The 21755-nt window shown below is 33.0% G+C and overlaps 1 protein-coding gene across 2 annotated transcripts in view; it reads left to right on the forward strand.

The window, feature by feature from the left end:
* The window catches only part of ASCC3 (activating signal cointegrator 1 complex subunit 3), a 338689-nt gene that overhangs the window by 131938 nt on the left and 184996 nt on the right, over window positions 1-21755 (forward strand). For both annotated transcript variants that reach the window (XM_068551389.1, XM_068551390.1), the window contains 3 exons: window positions 9568-9732; window positions 18642-18818; window positions 21464-21535. In XM_068551389.1, coding sequence (XP_068407490.1) covers window positions 9568-9732; window positions 18642-18818; window positions 21464-21535 — 414 coding nt within the window. The remainder of the gene's footprint in view (window positions 1-9567; window positions 9733-18641; window positions 18819-21463; window positions 21536-21755) is intronic.

Below are 21755 nucleotides of genomic sequence, written 5' to 3' on the forward strand. Positions count from 1 at the left end.
TATTATGTGTAATTACTTAAGTTTTAGGGTAACCAAGCACTGTATTCTTTATACACTTATGTTGATGAGGCTACAGTTCTGTATATAATGTTCTGAGATTGTTGGAAAGTGTTTTAAATCAACAAAAAGAACTGCAAAGATAAATCTACTACAGTTATAAACACAGTTCTACTACAGTTATAAACACAGAACAAAGTATTTTCTTAAATGTTCAATTTTGAATTATATATTACAAGAGCTTTTTCTCCCTTACCCCCAGCACTCCATGCTCTGTTCCTTCAAAAGTATTAGGTTTTCATATTGAATTATACTTTGTTTCTTTATTTAGTAGATCTTTACCTTTGAACTTTTAACTAAAAGTAGTATCATACAGATTTTTTTTCCCTAACATCAAAATGCCAAGATACATGTCAGATTACATTCTTTATGATTTTGCTTGACCGTATCTGTACTTTCAACAAGAATATGCATAAGAATACATTTGTACTTGAAGATTTTCTGATTAACTTTTATATTTTCATTTTATAATTGAAAGCTGTGGTCCTTGACATTAAATAAGTATAGCTAGATACTTCAGAAGACTTTGTGCTTTATATGTGTGTGTGTGCGCTCATGCGTGTGAATTGGTGGGAGAGGAGGGAACATAAAAAAGGTAGAAAAGGAGTAGTTGGAACTAACTGATTTGTTGTAGTGTCCCAAGGGGCAGGTATAATCTGCAAGCTGTCAGGTTCTATTACAGGGGCTGTTGCCATCAATCAGAGCTTACATTTGTATAGCAGAGGTTAGTATAACTGTAATTATATGTGTGTTTATGGAATTTAAACCATGTGACATTTTAGATTTTATCCTTAAATTAAAACATTCATATAATTTATAAGCTTGTTGGTTGAGTAAGTATGGGATTATGTATTTTAAAAAGGAAGATAGACTTCCTAAATCCTGCAAACTGTTGCCCGGTCTACATCTATAGCATTATAATGTGATTTGTAACAACTCCCGGCTGACTGTCTTCAACACAGAAAATGTATTAAGCAAACATTCTTGAATATTGTCCTTTAGCTTAGTTAATAGATCCCTAACATTTTCAACTAAATGTACAATATTTCATCAATTGTAAGACATTTAAATACTTTATTTGTTAGTCTTTTTTTAACTTCTTAGTGACACATAAAATGAAGGTGTGGCTTAAAATTAATAGCTCTTGAGATTTGATGAATTATAGTAATATACTCTTGGATTTTAATGACTATATTTTGGTATTTTACCTTTCTGGCTTTTAAAAAAAGTCATTTATGTAATGGGTTTAGACAATTAAAAAATTTTTCTATAGTCTGAATACCAAAAATTTCAAAATCAATTTTAAATATTATACAGGTAAGAAATTCTACTTTCATTTTCTTAATTTCTTGTATTCCTTTAACATTTTAAATCTAGTTTTAATTTATAGCCGTCTGCCTCAAAGAAGAATACAACAGTCAAAATGTTTTAAAAACAAATGTTTAAAATTCAGTAGGATATCAATGTGACTTGTATAACTTTAAATAGATATAACAGGATTTGTTAAACATGAAACAGACTGCTTTTAGACATCACAAACATTCTCGGTGTCTCAATGTTCATTGCAGCTCTATTTACAATAGCCAGGACATGGAAGCAACCTAAGTGTCCGTCGACAGATGAATGGATAAAGAAGATGTGGCACATATATACAATGGAATATTACTCAGCCATAAAGACAAATGAAATTGAGTTATTTGTAGTGAGGTGGATGGACCTAGAGTCTGTCATACAGAGTGAAGTAAGTCAGAAAGAGAAAAACAAATACTGTATGCTAACACATATATATGGAATCTAAAAAAAAAAAAAAATGGTTCTGAAGAACCTAGGGGCAGGACAAGAATAAAGACGCAGACATAGAGAATGGACTTGAGGACACGGGGAGGGGGAAGGGTAAGCTGGGACGAAGTGAGAGAATAGCATGGACTTATATATACTACCAAATGTAAAATAGATAGCTAGTGGGAAGCAGCCGCATAGCACAGGGAGATCAGCTCGGTGCTTTGTGACCACCTAGAGGGGTGGGATAGGGAGGGTGGGAGGGAGACGCAAGAGGGAGGAGATGTGGGGATATATGTATATGTATAGCTGATTCACTTGGTTATAAAGCAGAAACTAACACACCATTATAAAGCAGTTATACTCCAGTAAAGATGTTAAAAAAAAAAAATTCTCTGTGTCTTAGGCTGGATATGTATTGCTGTTAGTAATATAATTTCAAGACTATGTTTTTCTGTATAATGAATTAATTTATTAGAATTAGAAGGTTTTATGGACTGGCCTATCTTTGAAAAATATGAATATGGAAAGACAAGAATAGATTTTTTTTAATAGACAGCAACAACAGTAACATTAAGGAAATACGGGTATTATGATTTCTAAATTAGATGTCTAATTTCTCTTCTTGGTTCAAAAACTTTCCATAAATATGTTGAACTTTCTTATCTTTTTGCTTTGGGTACTTATAGAGGTCTCTGGTTGAGAAGAAGATGGATAAGTGGGCAGGAAATTGGCCTAAATTTAGAAGTTGTCATCTGTATTTAAAAAAAAAAAATCCAATCAGTAGGTTGAGGAACTTGGACTTCCATGTAAAAATTTCATATTTGGTACCTTCCTCAAGATGCTTGCAGCATACATAAAAGGATCACACAAGAGATGATATGTGGTCCGTGCATATTAGAAGCACAAAGAACAAATTTTGCTTATTTTTTCTTCTTAGCCTGGAATATCCTTCTTTCTTTCTTTGTCTGGCAAACTCTTATTCACCTTTTACCTGTTCAGTCCAGGTATCCCTTCTTGCCATTTAACTTTCGTTTTTAATTGTAAGTTATATGTAATTATAAGAGCATGTATATGCATAGCTTACTGTTACTGAGTAAAATACACAGTCAGAATAGTACAGAAATTGTAAGTGAACAGCTTGATAAAATTTTTGTAAAGTGAATACACTGATATAAGCACCACCCTGACCAAGATAAAAATATTACCACACCTCGGAATCTGTCCTCATTCCTCTCCCATTTGCTGTGTCCTTCCTTCCCAGAGGTGACTCCTATCCTAGCTTCTAACACCTTACATTAGTTTCACCTGTTTTAAAACTTTATATATATGAAATTATATACTATGTAACTGGATTCTTTCATTAACAAGATTTTCAGGTTTTTACCATGTTACTGCATATGGTAAATGAAATTCATTTTCATTCTTGTATAATTGTTTCATCATATAACTGTGTTACAAGTTATTTGTCCATATTATTGTTGATGGAAATTTGGCTTACTTCCTATTTTGAAGTATTATAAATTGTACAGCTATTAAAATTCTAATATACATCTTTAGTTTCAAATAGGTGTGCATTTCTGTTCAGTACATAATATACTAGGAATGGAATTGCTGGGTCACAAGGCTTGCATATGTTCAACTTTAGTAGGTAATACCAAGCAGCTTTTCAAAATGGTTGTGTGAGTTTGTATTTCCACCATTATTTCATGAGAGTTCTAGATTCTCTACATCCTCTCTAAACACATGGCATTTTATGTCTTTCATTTTAAATTTTCTGATAGTTGTGTAGTAAATAGTATTTCTCACTCTCTACCTCTCGCACTCTACTAGTTTAATCTAGTAATTATATGGGGAAAAAAGGTAAAATGTGTGTGTGTGTGTATATATATATATATATATATATATATATATATATATATATATATATATATACTACCAAATGTAAAATGGATAGCTAGTGGGAAGCAGCCGCATAGCACAGGGAGATCAGCTCGGTGCTTTTTGACCACCTGGAGAGGTGGAATAGGGAGGATGGGAGGGAGGGAGACATAAGAGGGAAGAGATCTGGGGATATATGTATATGTATAGCTGACTCACTTTGTTATAAAGCAGAAACTAACACACCATTGTAAAGCAATTATACTCCAATAAGGAGGTTAAAATAAATAAATAAATAAATTGTTTTTAAAAATGTAAAATGCACAATTGAACATGTTCCTCTTGCACTCTTACAGGTATGTTGACAAGAGGCTTTGTGATCTCTTTAGTAATTCTTACCTTGAAATACAAAGAATTCTATTTGGGACAAGTCTGTTAAAACTTGGATTCAAGCATGACATTCTTCCTTCTGTGAAACACCACCTCTCTGGTGTGTTTTGATAAAGGGTTGCTGTAGTGTCCAATTAGTGGATTATGCAAATAATTATAAAAAATTCAGCTTAAAAATTGTACTGTTTTTCTCTCCTCTTACCCTCCCCAAGGAGGAATATATTTCACTTAGAGAAAAAAAGTATTTGAGTAGTCATGAAACAATCACAGAAAACTAAACATTGTAAATTTACTGTTTACAGATGTAAGAAAAGTTTTTAATAATAAGGTTTAAGTGCTTATGGGATGTAGCAAAAGCAGTTTTAAGCTGGCAGTTTATAGTTATACATTAAGAAAAAAGAAAATTCACAAATAAACAACCTTACTCTATAGCTCAAGGAACTAGAAAAAGAAAACAAATTAAGCCCAAAATTAGCAGGACAGAAATAACAAAGATCAGAGCAGAAACAAATGAAATAGAAACTAGAAAACAGAAGAAAAGATCAATGAAACTAAGAGGTGGTTTTTTTTAAAGACAAAAAATATTAGCAAACCCTTAGCTAGACTGACTAAGGAAAAGAAAGAGGAGATTGAAATAAATAAAATCAGAAATGAAAGGGGAGACATTACAAAAAATACAAAGGATCATAAGAGATTACTGTGAATAATTATATACCAACAAATTGGATAACCTAGAGGAAATGGATAAATTTTTAGAAACATACAACCTACCAAGACTGAATGATGAAGAAATAGAAAATCTGAACAGGCTTAATACATCACTAATACATTAATAGAATGAAAGATAAAAATCACATGATCTTCTTAATAGATGCAGAAAAATCAGTTGACGGTATTCAACATCCTTTCATCATAAAAACTCTCAACAAATTGGGTATAGAAAGAATGTTCTTCGACATAATGAGGACCATATATGACAAACCTACAACTAACATCACACTCAACAGTGAAAGGCTGAAAGCTTTCCCGCTAAGATCAGGAACAAGACAAGTGTGCCCACTCTCACTACTCCTATTCAACATAGTACTGGAAGTCCTAGCCAGAGTAATTAAGCAAGGAAAAGAAATAAAGGTCTTCTAAATCAGAAAGGAAGATGTAATATGGTCTCCATTTGCAGATGATATGATCTTATATATAGGAAACCCTAAAGACTCCAGCAAAAAACTTTTACAACTAATAAACAACTTCAGTAAAGTTGCAGGATACAAAATCAGCATGCAGAAGTCAGTTGCATGTCTATACACTAACAGTGAACTATCTGAAAAAGAAATAAAGAAAATAATCCCATATACAATAGCATCAAAAACAATGAAATACTTAGGAATAAATTTAACCAAGGAAATGAAAGATCTATACACCAAAAACTGTAAGATGCTGAGGAAAGAAATTGAAAAAGACACAGATAAATGGAAAGATAGCTCATGTTCATGCATTGGAAGAGTTAATATTATGAAAATGTCCATAATATCACAGCGATCTATGGACTCAGTGCATCCCTATCAAAATTCCATTATCATTTTTCACAGAAATAGAAAAAAACAATTCTAAAATTGTTTTTAGAATTGGAACCACAAAAGACCCCAAATAGCCAAAGCAATCCTGAGAATGAACAAAGCTTGAAGGCATCACACTTCGTAATTTTAAACTATATTATAAAACTATAGTAATCAAAAAGTATGGTACTGGCATAAAAACAGACACATAGACCAATGGAACAGTATAGAGAGCCCAGAGATTAACCCATCAACTAATATTTGACAGTTGAGCCCAAAGCACTCAATTGGGAAAGGATATTCTCTTTGATAAATGTATGGGGAAAAGTGGATAACCATATGCAAAAGAATGAAAATGGCCACCTATTTTATACTGCTTACAAAAAATTAACTTGAAATGGATTAAAGGCTTAAATGTAAGACCTGAAACTATAAAAATACTTGAAGAAAACATAGAGAAAAAGCTCCTTGACCTTGGTCTTGGGAATGATTTTTGGGTATGACACCAAAAGCACATGAAACAAAAGCAAAAATAAGCTTCTGCACAGCAAAAGAAACTGCGAAATAAAAAGGCAACCTATAGAAGGGGAGAAACTATTTTGCAAACCATCTATCTGATAAGGGGTTAATATCCATACAACTCAATAGCAAAAAAAAGAAAAAATTAAAAAATGGACAGAGGACTTGAATAGACATTTTTCCAAAGAAGACATACAAAGGGCCACCAAGTACATGAAAAGGTGCTCAACATCACTAATCATCAGGGAAATGCAAGTCATAACCACAATGAGATATCACCTTACAGCTGTTAGAATGACTTGTTACCAGAAAGACAAAAGATGGCAAATATATGTGAGGTTGTGGAGAAAAGAGAACCCTTGTGCACTGTTGGTGGGAATGTAAATTGGTACTGCCACTATGGAAAACAGTTTGAAGGTTTCCCAAAAAGTTAAAAATAGAACTACCATATGATCCAGCCATTCTACTTCAGGGTATATATCAGAAGGAAGTGAAATCGCTATCTTGAAGAGATATTTGCTCTCCCATGTTCTTTGCAGCATTATTCACAATAGCTAAGACTTGGAAACAACCTCAGTGTTCACCAAGAAATGAATGGATAAAGAAAATGTGATATATACATAGAATGGAATGTTATTCAGCCATAAAGCGGTGGAAATTCAGCCTTCTCCCACAATATGGATGGACCTTGAGGTCATTATGCTAAGTGAAATAAGTCAGACAGAGAAAGACAAATACTGTATGTTCTCACTTATGTATGGAATATTAAAAAAAAAAAAAAACACCTCAGAGAAACAGAGAGTAGAATGGTGGTTGCCAGGCACTTAGGGGCAGGGGAAATGGGGAAATGTTGGTCAAAGTGTACAAACTTCCAGCTATAAGATCGATGTGTTCTGGGGATCTGATGTACAGCGCGGCGAGTATAATTAACATTCCTGTGTTATGAACTTGAAAGTTGTTAGAGTAGACCTTAAATGTTATCACCACACACACACACACACACACACACACACACAGAGTAATATTATGTGAGGGAATGGAAGTGTTAACTAACCTCATTGTGGTAATCATTTTGCAATATATATGTGTATCAAATCGTCACATTGTGCACCTTAAGTTTATATATGTTACATGTCAATAATAACTCAATAGAGCTGGACAAAAAGGAAGGAGAGATAAAGTGATTTCCCCTAGGTCACAGTGTTTTATAAGGCAAAAGATAATAATATTAATGTTTAAGTTAATTACCAAATGAGGTGGTTCTAGCAAGTCATAGGTCCTTTGGTTTTGCTGTCAAATGGATGGAGCATTTTAAAATTGAATACACCAAATTGTTGGCACAGTAGTGGTCTATAGCATCTCAACTCTGCCATTTTCCCAGTGGTCAGGCTAAAATTAGAACAGTTTGGAATAATGATTTTCATACTCCTGAGGGAATAAGTACATGTATTGAGAGAAATTTGAGTTGACAGTAAAAATACTGACAGTTAACCCATGCCCTAATACAAGAGCAGATGGAAATGTCTTACATGAGTTACAATTCATTAAGCAAATGTGACACTTTATTTTCCAGCCATTTTCATTCAGGGGATTAGAGTAATGAAATGGTAATATAAATGAAGCCACTTCTCACTGTGCTGAAAGTAAGGTATAGAAAACCAAATGCTGAAATGGATTTTTAAGGTTTGGTAGTATAGTTTTCTGATATCTGAAAAATTTTACTTTACAATTTAATCATTACCACATTATTATCTTTGTAGTGTACTTTGTAGCTTTCTTAACATTTATTAATAGTAAGCTTTCTTATTTTATATTTTAATGTGACATGAATTTACAGTTTAGGAGAATTGCTGTTTTTGAAATCACATGGGCATGTTTTTTAGGACTTTTAGTGAAAGGGTTGTTAGTAAGTGATCCCTGGGTATATTTATAATGATATATCTTGGGTTATTTTAAATTTGTCATTTTTCAAAGTAGAAGTTCTGTTTAAGTTATTGGAATATAAAAGAGATGTTAATTAATGCATACTGAATGTTTCAACCCATTTTAGATCTTAAAATTCATTATACATCTGTTTATACTTAATTCCAAAGCATTTTTTTAAATGTTAAATTTGATGTGATCTCAACATTGCCATTTGGCTTTAGCAAATTAACTAAGTAGCTTTGGATTTGTAGTATTTCACACCTTAGATATGAATGCCTTAATCTATTTCATTATAATTCACTAATTAATGTTACATCAAAGTACAACTGCTAAATTTTGTGGTTGATATAGTTCATTTCAAAATGATAGCAGTGATATCTCTAATAATGCAACAGGTTATATTGACAAACTTGGATTATGCATTTGTTAAGAATTATACATCATTTGCAATCTAAAGAAATAAGATCATCATCATTCCCATAAGCGACTTCAAAAACAGACCTGAGATAACACAACAAAAACGTTGAGAACAATCTGACCCCCTTAACCTCTTCACTCTTCAAAGCATAGTGAGTTTTGATTGTCATCAGTTTCTATAAGCTGATACACTGGATAAGAAAAGCTTTGGTTTTGATTTGTTACCTCATGTGTTCTTTGAGTTATATAAGGGCTTATTTCCTAGTTCAGTATTACTGTAGTAGAAGTTTATTAAGCTTTTCTTTTTCTCTGCGATAGTATGCTTTTAGGGGACAGAAACGATTCAATATGTAGAAAGCAAATAGATTTATAATCACAGCTCATGTCAAATGGTCTCTTCTAAGAACTTTACATAAGTACCCTGGGCTTACCTCCTGCTCTTAGTACCCTGGATCTCCGGTGACTCATTGTTTGTGTTGCTATTTTGTGCCAGTTATGCTGTAGTATATGTGTTGTTTTTTAGTATAAAGTTCTGCATATACTAGTTGATATTAAAGGGTAGTTTTTAAAGACTGTGTGTCAATAGTAAAGCTTCCTCCAAATTTGGAAAAGTATAAACAGGTAACCATTCTTAGAGTGGATCCTTGGTTTCCTTTTCATTTCCTTTTAGTGCTTAATTCACTTATTTTTGTCCCTTTTCAAGTAAAAGCCATTATCAGTACACACTTGTTTAAAAGATAGTGTCATTTGGTTTCTTACACTGTAAGACACATTTTAAGTAAGCTTGTGTATTTTGTACACTTCACACTACAATTTACTGACAGACTACCTTTACTGAGTTTTAATGAGTAACTGCTTAATATCACAACTTAAAGAGAAGTGACTGTTGTCTACGGTGAATCAGATATCATTCTGGGATATTTGTAACACTTTATTTGATCTGTGTATAGGTGGTCAATCATATTTCTTTTTGAATAACACAGTGGAAGTTTAAATAATATGTGACCTCTTTCCCCTTTTTAATTTATCTTTTCTTGTCTTATAGATGCTTGTGACCACACCAGAAAAATGGGATGTAGTGACAAGAAAGAGTGTTGGGGACGTAGCTCTTTCCCAAATTGTAAAGCTTCTTATTCTTGATGAAGTTCATTTGCTTCATGAAGATAGAGGACCAGTATTAGAAAGCATAGTGGCACGTACTTTACGTCAGGTAAGGGGAAGTTATTTGTAAGCTTATTTTGAGGGATAAGTTTTTAAACTTAAATGTAACATTCAAAGAAATATTAGTATGTATTGTTCATGGGGATAAAGATAATTTTCGTAGGGAGAAACCTTCAGCTATTTCATTTTTATGTTAAAAGTACCCTATCTTTCTTCCTCCCAGGTCTTATGTTATTGAAGTCTCTTTAAATTAACCAAAATAAATACAGGAAAACTTCTATTCGCAACCTGTGTTTTAAAGCTAAATGTAACTTTGACTAAGCAGTATTAAAATGTGGTAGAACATAGGAGAATATTAATTATTCATCCATTTCTCTCCATGCCTGACCTCTCCCCCCATTGAAAAAAATCTGAAAATGATTTATATTTTCCTTAATATACTAGATAAAATGAAATATCTCCTAATGTGCATAATCTTAATTGTTATTTTTTAAAAGGGACGTGTACTTGTTGTCTCTAGTTTTGGACCTTTGTGGTTACTCATAAATTGTCCAAATCAAAATTGGTAAATTCATCGATGATCTGTGATTGTTTTCTGTCACCCCTCTTTTCATTAAGTGAAAAGATATCTTTCACCCGTGACGATTAAAATGATGTTTGTTGGTAGATTGTACATGTAAAGACAGTAGATGAACACTAGTTTTTTAACATAATCAAGAACTCTAATTCCTTGACTTCACATCTGTTATTGTCTCTGATCCATATTCTCCTGGCTTTATTTTCGTTCTGAAATAGCCAAGACTCCATGACCAGTTTTTTCTTTTGTCAATAGCCTTAACTTATTTATCCCCTGACTCCCTGGCAAAATTCCAATCATGAGTCAACTGAACAGTATGTTTCCCTCCAGTCAGATTGCTAAACACTAGCTGAGATCACACAGGGGTGGTGGAGACTAAGGTCACTACACATTCGTAAACTCTGAATTCACCTGAATCGTTGGGATTTATCCTGTAACTTCGGAGCAGCTTTCCTTCTTTTTTCCAAGCTTCACCAGACTCCTCCCTCCTTTCCCACCCTGTCGTGCCTCATTCTTAGAAGACAATACTTTTTACTGAGTGGAAACACAGGCCTTCGTGATTGAACTCCCTCAGTTTGCATCCAGAAAAAACCTCCCCACCACCCAGCAAAAGCCTCAAACCCCTTCCCAAATCTATCCTCATCCTTCCATCCCTCATCCTTTAGTTAGAGGCCCCCTGTCCCCTTGTCTTGGACTCCATTCCTTTCACTCTGTAAGTTATCCCTTTTCTTTTTCCTGGGTCTTTGACTTCTCCTTCTCTGTGAGCACTGTGCCTTCAGCTTTAAAGAATTGCAGAGTCCCACCCATCTTTACCAAAACGCCTCCCTCAAACTATCCTGCTCCAATAACTTCTGCTTAGTAAAGCTGTTTTTACCACTCAGCTTCTGGAAATATTAATCTGTATTCAGTTTCCCTTTTGATTTCCAAACAACTGTGGTCTGGTTATTGCTCCAGCATAGGTCATAAAAAGTTTTTTTGTTTTTTGTTTTTTAACCAGTATATAACTCATTATTTCTTCAGAATTGAAACTCTTTTCTCTTGGACTCCATGATGCCACCCTGCCTTGATTTTCTTTACTTGATTTTTTTGTCACCTACTTAGCTGCTCTTTCTCAGGTTCCCTTGCTCTCTCCTTTTCTCACCCTTGAAATGTTTACATTCTCCACGATGTTGGTTTGCAAATTGGCTTTGTACACAGAGGGCAAGGAGAGAACTGAAAAAAGAGGCAGACCACTCCAGATTGGTAGATGACAGTTTTAATAAGCAAGGGAACTTACTTTTGAGGCTTGTCTTGGGCAACTGCAAGATCAGTCGACCTCTACACCTGCCTTAACTGTATATAGAGGCCTTAACTGACTTCAGTCACATGTACTGTCCAGATGGTCTCAACACCACGTTGCTGTCTCAAGGCTGCGTCCTCGGGGAAGCTTCTAGCTCAGGGAAGGCAAGCGGAATGCATATTCCTAGGACAGCAAAGGGGGTGAGGATCCTCTGATTGACAAGGTCCAGCTTGCGGATTAATTGGCGGTCACATCCTCTCAGTGACCTCTTCCAACACAGGACTCTGGTCACTTGCCATCTTCTTTTTTTTATTCTAAATATTTACCCTGGGAAAATAACACTTCTGTGCCTGTGTCACTTAAATCTCTGCATGTAGTCCAAATCTCCCCACTGACTTCTACTCCTATCCAAACACAGTTATATGTTTCTACTTTGATATCCCATAGACATCTCTTGCTTTAACACATCAGAAACTGCCATCTTCCCTCCCTATTTATATATGGCATCACAGTCTATTTGATTCTCAAGCCCAAATTGAGTGTGTGGGAGTCACACTCAATTGTTCCTTCTTCCTTAACACTCACCTTCACCCCAATGACTAGTTAGGTGTCAGTTCTTTTATATTTCGTATCCTGAATAGCTCTCATCCAGAACTAGGTATGGGAATTTAATATGAAGGGAGTACAAAATTTGAGGAAGTTCATATTGCATTTTCAAATGTTTTAAAATAATGTGCTTTCATCTGGTAAATCCAACATAAAATTCTGGATGAATTAATGATTTAGCTATACCAAACAAAACTCAGTGCATTAAAGAAAATATAAAAGAGCATTTAAAAAATAACCTTGAGGTGGAGAAGCTCTAAGCAATATGCAAAACTCCAAAGGTTACAAAGGAAACATGTGGCACATTTGGATATGTAACTATTAAAAACTTCTGACCAGTAAAGATACCTCCAAAAAGTTCAAATGTAAGACAGAATAATAGAAATTATTTGTAGCACATAAAATAAAGCTTAAATGTCCTTTAAAATTAAAAGGTTATTGTAAACTAGTAAGAAATATGTTTTTTAAAAATTTGGAAAAAGCACTTTACAGTAGAAATAAAAATTCTGAAAATCATAGAAAAGATGCTTAAAAGGAATCCAAATCAACATGAGACATTTCTCTTACATAGATTGGCAAAAGTGAAAAAGATTGTAATTTGAAAATGCTCACTAAACTGTGTTTTTACTTCTAGAAATCTAACCTATGGAAATAATAGCACAGACACATAGATATAGTAACACCAGTATTCACTGACGCTTTCTTGTTAGTGCAAAATATGTTGGAAACAACCCAACTGTCCAACAAAAGAAGAAATGGTTTAATAAATTCCATTAATTCATAAAATAAAATGCCACTATGCAGTCTTTAAAAAGAACGAGGTAGAGCTATATGAACCGGGTTTAAAAGATATCCATGTTATATGCTCATTGAAAAGACACAGTATACAGCACAATCCCATTTGTGTAAAGAAAAAAAATGCAATATATTTATATTCTCATTCACTCATTTAGTGAACATTTATTAGCTACCTGCTATGTGCCGGCTACACAGTTCTAGGTGCAGTGGATATAGTTAACAAATAAAGTTCTTGCTTACATTTAGATTTTTAAGCTGGGGTAGAGTAGGGTGCATAGATGTGGAAGCATATGCAACAAGCTGTAGAAGTGGTTTTATAGTAGGGATGGAATTAGAGGACTCTTTAGGACATGTTCACTTTTTACCATATAAAAATATGTGCATGCACATGCACAGCTGCACATACATAAAACACAAAGCATTGAAATATTCAAAGTAGACACACAGAAATCAGAGGTTTTAGCTAATACCCAACTTAAGAATAATGTCAATAATACAGGTAGTTGTGAGACAAAGGTGAAGCATGGAGAAGTCTGCCACTGCCATCACTGTTCTCCTTTCTTGCCACGGTGGATCTGCTCTGGCACAGATTTTACTTGTGAGGTCTCGAAAAGAAGCATGCAGGGCATCATTTACACAAAAGAGACCTATTTTGATCATGGGATTTTTAAAAAAAATTTTTAACAGCTTTATCGAGGTAGAATTGATATACAAAACAGTGCATATGATTAGTGTATTGGGTAAAGTGAGATTCGTGGTTAACAAAAGGTACTGTTTCCCAAGGTGATACTTCCCAATCATGAGATGTTTTGATTTGATACCTTGATACGTACATAGCTTAGTGATCTTTTCAGGGAGCCAGGCCACATAAGTCCATACATTCCTGGTTTGTTTGCATTGAGCCACCTAGAGAGACCATGTCCATCAGGTAAAAGCATTACAAAGATAAAGCTTTCCTGCAACTATAGAACATTAGGGGTCAAGTAAATACCATTAGTACCTTTGCCAGGAGGTCTGTCATTAGCATGTTTACAAGGGGATTTGACCAGGGCATCTTTCTTTCTTGAGCATTCCCAGTTGAGAGAGAAAATAGATTGCAGGCCTGCTGCTGATGCTTTCTGTACATATGTACACAGACACACACACATTATGTACCATATATACTTTGAAGCATTCGTTATAAATTTATAAATATTTTGTAAATTATGAATGTATAATAGTATAATTTTCTATATATAATTTATAAACTATGTGAAGTAAAATATATAAAAATTATATATTATAGGTTTGTTTATTACATATGTAGTATAATTATAAACATATCATGTTAACATATGATATAGGAATATATAATACATTGTATGTAATATGGATATATAATATGTAAATATGTATTAATTCATCCTGCACATTGGCTTCTTCATAATATAGCCAAATTCCAATTGTATAGTTTATCACTTACTATACTGATAAACCTTTGATGACTTGGTGTTTGTTATCTTAAGAAAAATGTTTAAATACTTTAGCTGGACGTTAAACACTACTGAAGCCCTGACCTATTTATCTAATTTTAACTTCTCCATCATATTCCTTAGCTGATGTAGGTTCCAGCCACACAAAACCATTTATTCCTTTCCCACTTTTTTTCCAATGCCATTGGCCCTCTTTCAGAGGTAAAACTAATCTTACTTACGTCAGAGTGTATTGTTAGTTATGAGATGAAGGGTTGTAAATGCAAAATTACATATTATTGCTCCACACGTCCATCTGTTGAAAACTTACTATTCTTTTGAGTCTGCCAAATATCACTTCTTCTATGAAGTGTTTCCTAGTTTACCACTCAGAATGAATTACACCTTTTCTGTGTTCCCTCTGTACTCCCTTTCTTTGCACGTTTTTAGCACTCGTCACAGTCTTCCTTATAATTTCACAACTTAACTATAGGTAATTCTGTCTTTATCTGTGTCTCTCACTAGATTTTAATCTCCTTAACAGAATGATCTATATGATTCCTCTCATATTTCCAGTGTATTAGCTTAGTGCAGTGCTCATAAATATTTTTAGAAAAAACAAAGTTCCTTTTTGTTTGTTCCTTGTGATTACCAGACATTCCCAGTAGATGGCAGTGCTTTACATGGCACTTCAACAATTTGTAACTAACGTAGACACACCATAGGTAGCTATTCTAATGCAGTGTAGATTCTGTTCAGGTTCTGAAGTTGCATGGTGGTACTAGGGACTAAATTCACAACATACTTGGCATGAGTGAAAGAAATTTGGAAAATAAAAAAGTGTAATGAAGCCCTAATCTGTTATATTTAACAACATTGAACTAACATTAGTTGTCATAACTAAATTTACTTTTCAGTGAATAGACTTTGTCCAAACTTAGATTTCATGTGAGGGAAAACGCTATAAAAATTTACTGCCTAGTTTTTGGGCTAATGATAAAGAAGAAACTGTAAAATGTTAATTTTTTATAGCTTTCAACTATTAATATTTTCAGATAACTGTATCGTGTATAGAGTTTCGAGATGTGGTTTAAGACATAAATTTCCAAATTATCCATATTTAAAAGAATATATTTCTCATACAGGCTTATCTGTGTTGAGAATGATATGATTTTTTTTAGATTAAAAAATACAGATGTTTTAAAATGGGGCTTTAGCAGAAAAATATCTCTAGTGTTTGCAAGGTATCATGTATTTAACATCAAAAGTCCTTAAAAATATACTCAATAACTTTTGTGTTGAATGATTTTAAAAGTAAAAATCACCTTCATATCCTTTCATATCACCACAATAGGAAATAGAACTATGGTATAACTAAAAGTATCATTCTAATTACAGTAAAGGATTCTAATCATAACATGTAAAGGAGATTTCTTAAATAAGATGTCGGGTCATCAGTTCCCCTTATTTAGGGTTCTCTTGTTTGGGTTGGGTTTGGTTTGGGAGCCATATGTATATCTCATACGTAGTGTTTTATTTAGTCCTCAGAGAAGCCCAGATAGAACCCATAACAGTGAGTAAGCAGATTCATTTTTGTCCTACTTACAGAATGAGTTTGGAAGGCACAGGGCCTCTCTAAGTGCCTGTAAATAATATTTGTGTGAGGGAGTGAACTCAGGCCCTTGGACTTTCCCAGCCCATATATGCACTGTATAGAAATATCCAAGGAGAAATCCGACATTGGGAGCTGCTCACTTAGATATAATAACTTGAAGATACCAGCATGGTGCAAGCAAATTTTGACTACAATTAGATGTAAATAAGGGAGACATAAAAACTGAAAAAATAGTTAAAATATTTGCCCAAATAAATATATCCCATGAATCCCCTTATTTTACTTATGATAGCAAGAAGGTGAGAATTACTTAAAAGTTCCTATATTTAAAAAATAATAATATTGTATAGTCTTTTGTTAAAGATTGAGAATTTTTTTATATGCATTCTCTCATAAAGGAATTTGGTCGAAGTTTAATTAACTTACCAAATTCATTCCAAGTCTTGTGTACTTTTAAAAATCACATCAGAGGTTTTCAAACTTTTTCCCAGGTAGGAAACGCTTTTTTAAATCAAACTTTTACATGAAAGCCTAGTATAGAAAAATATGAAAGCATGTGGGATTTGAAAACCCAGATAGAAGGGATATTATAGGCGCATGGGGCTGCAGAATGCCCCCATACTTCTGCAGGACCCCTAGGGCTTAGCTGTGAATGGTCCTGGACTGTTCCCTTTAGCAACATTTGGCATCTTAATTTAAAATGGGAAGTTTTTATGTGATGAAAGTAATACTTTCTCTTGGCAAATGCTTAACTTCCTGTATTGTAAATATAAAATATAGAGAATTTGAATAATATAATTAATGTCATAAAGTGGTCAAGCACAAAGAATTGTATACCCTAAAAATAGATAAATTATGTTCATCTTAGGTCTCCATGGGACATTTTCTCAAAGCAGAAATTGAAAAGATCATAGTCTTTACAAAATACAGTAGAAATTTAGAAATAAATTCTATATGGTAAAACAAAACTATATACACTCACACATACATATCTATATATGCATATGTATATACAAACACATATATATGTACATACATTCTACACTTTTGTATTTGATAAATTGAAGATATAAAACCCAACCACTTGAAAGAATAGTCTTCTGACACTGAGAGCTCAGTAAGTGATCATGAAAGGAAGGAAGGGAAAGAGAGAGTGACAACACTATTATTAGAAAATAATGAAAGTTTATTAAGTACAGACAGAGTTTATAATTCAGAGTTTGAATTATACTCAAATGAAACAGGAATGTTGGGACTATAGTAAGTTAATTATTAAATTTTAAATGTTGGGTAATTTTAAACAGAATGTTCTAAAAAAATGGAAAAATAATACAGTTGAAAAAAAATTAAATACAAACTAGGAAACCAATAGAATTAGATTTATTAGCTAGAATCCTTCTATATTTTTAAAAAAGTAAAAGCTAGGTTTTAAAAAAGTAAAATAAAGAAACATAACAAATCCAATCACAAATAAGTAGAAAACCTATGAGTAAACAAAATTAAAAAGGATAAAGATATTTTAAAAACGTTTAGAAATGGAAAACGATGAGAATACTATCAGCTATCATCATAAAAACGTAATTGAAAGAGAATGGAATAGTGTCGTGTGCTCATCAGCAGTAAAATGGGGAAACTCCTTGGCATGCGAGATTTCTCACGATCATTTCTACACTTCTGCATTTCTAGCTCGTGCCGTTAGTGTTGCTAAGTACAGTACCTTAAACACCATTCTTCCTGGCCTACCTGGCAGGTCCTAGCCGCTCTCTTAGAGCACCAACAACTGTCACCTCTGCGTGCCTTCCCTGACTTACCCGAGCTCGATTAGTGATCTCTCTTCATTGTTCTCACAGTTTTTAGAAGGTGCTACTATTAATGGGACACATTACAGTGTTTTATTGTAAGTTTTACAGACTCTTAAACCCCTGCTCTCCTAGCTTTGTGCCCGTCATTAAAAGCTTAGTAAATGATTGGCGAACAAATTAATTGATGTTTTCAACAGAGTTCAGCAACAAAATTAGAATATTACACCCCAGCAGTAAACACAAATAATGCAGCTTAGGACATTCTTTGAGTAGTTTGTGATTTTCTTCCCCCAAGTTTTGGCTGTTGTTCCACACAAACTCTCCCTTATACAGTATACCATTTTAAATTTAAATTTGTGAAACACTAGAAGAATCTGCCTTAATTATTTCAGACTTCTGTGTTTTTGTGTTTAAAATGAATTTGAAATTATTGAACTTGAGAATAAAGAGCATATACTTTTAACACCTGAAATTATCAAGTGGTAAAGCTTACACTAAAACCTAACACATGTCATTTGCCTTGTTAAATTTTTAGGGGGGAAAAAAAACAAAACAGAAGAAACCATTTAACTAATAGAATTTTCCAGTTCAGAAAATATACGAAAATTACACTTTTAATCACTTTATATCATTCCACATGCCAGATTTAGGCCAGTTTTTTTTTCACATTATCTGTCTTTTAGACTATGTGTTGTTATTCTCAGTTTCTTCAGTGATCTTATTTTATTGTGACTATTTCATCCTTTATACTACTAAAACTTATTTTAAACTTAGTACAAATCCAGATGGGTTGAATCTATCTCATATGTTAATAAAAATAACCCCTATAGGTTGAATCCACACAGAGTATGATAAGAATTCTTGGACTCTCTGCAACCTTACCCAACTACCTCGACGTTGCTACGTTTTTACACGTTAATCCCTGCATTGGACTTTTCTACTTTGATGGCCGCTTTCGACCTGTTCCTCTTGGACAGACATTTCTGGGGGTTAAAAGTGCAAATAAGGTAAACATTTGTTTTAAAACCTATACTTTTCTTTTCCAGAAATATTTTTGTTGATGTATTGTTTAATACTTGTTTGAGGTTAGAGACTCCAGAAGACCATTTCAGTCACATTACAAATATCACAGCCTAGAAAAAAAAATCAAGCACACTTCCTCAGCTATATGTAGTAGAATGTCTCCTGCTCTAAAAAGCTGCTTGTAGTAGTTTGCATTGCTATTATCAGTGTATATTTTGTATTCTCAGCTAAGAACACAAGTTATATATAAGAATATGTTTCAAAAAGTTAATTTGATAGGGTTGAAGGCCAGTGTGAAATAATAAAAGACTTTAAGTCACTAATATATATCATGATATAATATTATTCATCTAAAATAAGTAATACCTTATATGCAATAGAAAAATAATTTCCTGATAGCAACTATTAAAAGAGGGGCTCTATTTAACTTATAATATTGTATAACTATCATATTAATTACATACATAAGTGGCATTTCTGAAATTCTTTGCAATGTTTTAAAAAGTCTGTTTATCTGATTCCTTAAATAGTATTACCATGTACCATTTGCATTATCAGAGTGCTTATTTTAGGCTTTTATAATGTCATGAAGGAATATTTTGCTTAAAATTTACATGTTTATCATTCTGTTTAATGACACTTTTTCCCCCCTGTGGAAGAAATAGTTTTAGGAGAAGGTTCACGGGCCATATGACCTCTTTATAAAAGAAAACAGGATAGAATCATGTGTTACTATGTCAGCCTTTGTCTTTAGTGTATTACATTACTTTTGTCTAAAAACAATTTTATTAGTAAAACAGGATCATTTTTAGCCTACAGTATTATAAATAAAATACTCAGCTTAGAAAATACTAGAAGCCAATGTCACTGCAACAGTTAATATGCTCCATCTGCATTGCATAAAAGTAAGGTATGTTTAGAATTGTGGGGAGCCATTTCAGATGTATACATAGAAGGACAGCTCATGATATGGTAATAGTTATGATATGCATCTTTTACCTTCATTGTTTCAAGGGCTTTTCAGTGTTACTTGCTGCTTGTTTTTTTCAGCCATATCTTAATATATATTTGATTATTTAGTTTATTTTAATGTATCATTAGAACAGATGTAGAGCTGTTTATAACATTAGATTGTTCTTTCAACTTATAATTTAAATGATAGCAGATGGTTCTCACAGAAAGATATAGAGAAGAAAGTGATTTCAGATGCTTGTCAGGGGTCTTAAAACTTATTTTCTTTTAATTTCGTCATAGAAGTTGGTAAATCACTTAAAGCTAATTAACTTCAATGTACTTATCACCACAATATGTTAGCATTGTAATCGCAAAAGGAATGGTGCAAGATGTTGAACTGTCCTAATTATTTTGAAGGTTTAAAAATTTGGCAAAATTTAAAAAATATTTTTTACAAATCTTACACAGTGTAAATAGTAAATTAATTATATATATTAGTTATAAATATGCATTTTTGTCTTACTAAAATGTATTAGTTTTACACTCAGCTGACATACACAGTTGGTAACAAGAATTTCCCCAGGGTGTTGTTTAATATTCTAACCTTTGTTAATTTGTCATTTCTTAGAGTGAGAAATCCTTGTAGATTTCTGAGAGTTTCATTCAGAAACTCATGATGTGATTCAGTTGTTGTGGAAGAACACAAAATAGGAGAATGGTGTCCATGACACATCTAATTTGAAATAATGGCTTTTTGACCAGAGCTCAATCCAAAATTCACCAAGAAAATTACTGAGAGTTTTGTTCGGAGGAGTTTTTGTTTTTTGTTTTTTGTTTTCCAATCATTAATGGAGAGTAAATTGTCTTGCAATTATCTCATCTTACTTAATCACTATAAGTCATAAGAGTTCCAGAATGTTAAAGTGTTTCCTTTATTAAAACAAAAAATCTAAATTATAGTCATTTCAGATGTGTAACATTTTCATCCCCTCCAGACTCTTAATAAATGTTAAATAGAGAGATGCAGGCTGTGTCACATGCCTACTCTTTGAGGTAACTACCTTACCTTTTTGGTTGGAAGCTGTCTCATCATTAATAGGGAAAATGAGACCTTTTTTAAATTCATTAATTTGATATTAAATTTCCAATTAATCTGGAAAATGTTTCTGTAGAAAAATATCTACCGGACTCCATATACATTACAGAAATAGTATGTTTCCTTACATTTTCGCTTTATATGCCATGATATTCTACTGGTAATATTCCGGTGATTTTGAGAATTACACAGGAAAGCTCTATGTATAGTTTTATAGACTGAAATAGAAGAAAAACAGTCTGAAGAATGGGCTTCTCTGGGGAAAGCAGTGAAAAGAACTTTAAAAATATTTTAAGATATCTCTAACTAGAATATTATTCTTAAACTTAGTCTTTAAAAAACCTGCATTCTTATAAAGCTAGTACGCTGAAAGTATTGCATGAGGTATTTTATTTGTATTTTTTAATTATATTGTGTCTATTTCCGATTGGGTTATTATATATCAGGTGTTGATATTGCATTTGTTGTTTCTGCATTCTGGCTAGTCTGAAAGTAAAAGGAGATGCGTCAAAGTTTCCTTTGTGGTTAAGAAGTTTATAATTGCTCATTTGTAATTTTTCATGTTTTAAAAACTTTAAGGTGCAACAGTTGAATAACATGGATGAAGTATGTTATGAAAGTGTTTTGAAGCAAGTAAAGGCTGGACACCAGGTACATTTTATTTTATTCTGTTTTTAGAGAACGCTTAATGATTAAAATTATTAATTTTTATGCTCTTAAAAATGTTCTTCCATTCTGAGATAATGATTCACAGGTTTTATTTCTTAGTAATTTTTTAGCCCACTGGGTAGCCATATAAGTCATAAAATATTCATAGGTAATATTATCATTCCAGTATTGATAGATCATGCTGTTTTGTTTGCCACTTTTA

This window comes from Eschrichtius robustus, chromosome 9 (assembly GCF_028021215.1).
Source record: "Eschrichtius robustus isolate mEscRob2 chromosome 9, mEscRob2.pri, whole genome shotgun sequence".
Classification (NCBI taxonomy): Eukaryota; Metazoa; Chordata; class Mammalia; order Artiodactyla; family Eschrichtiidae; genus Eschrichtius; species Eschrichtius robustus.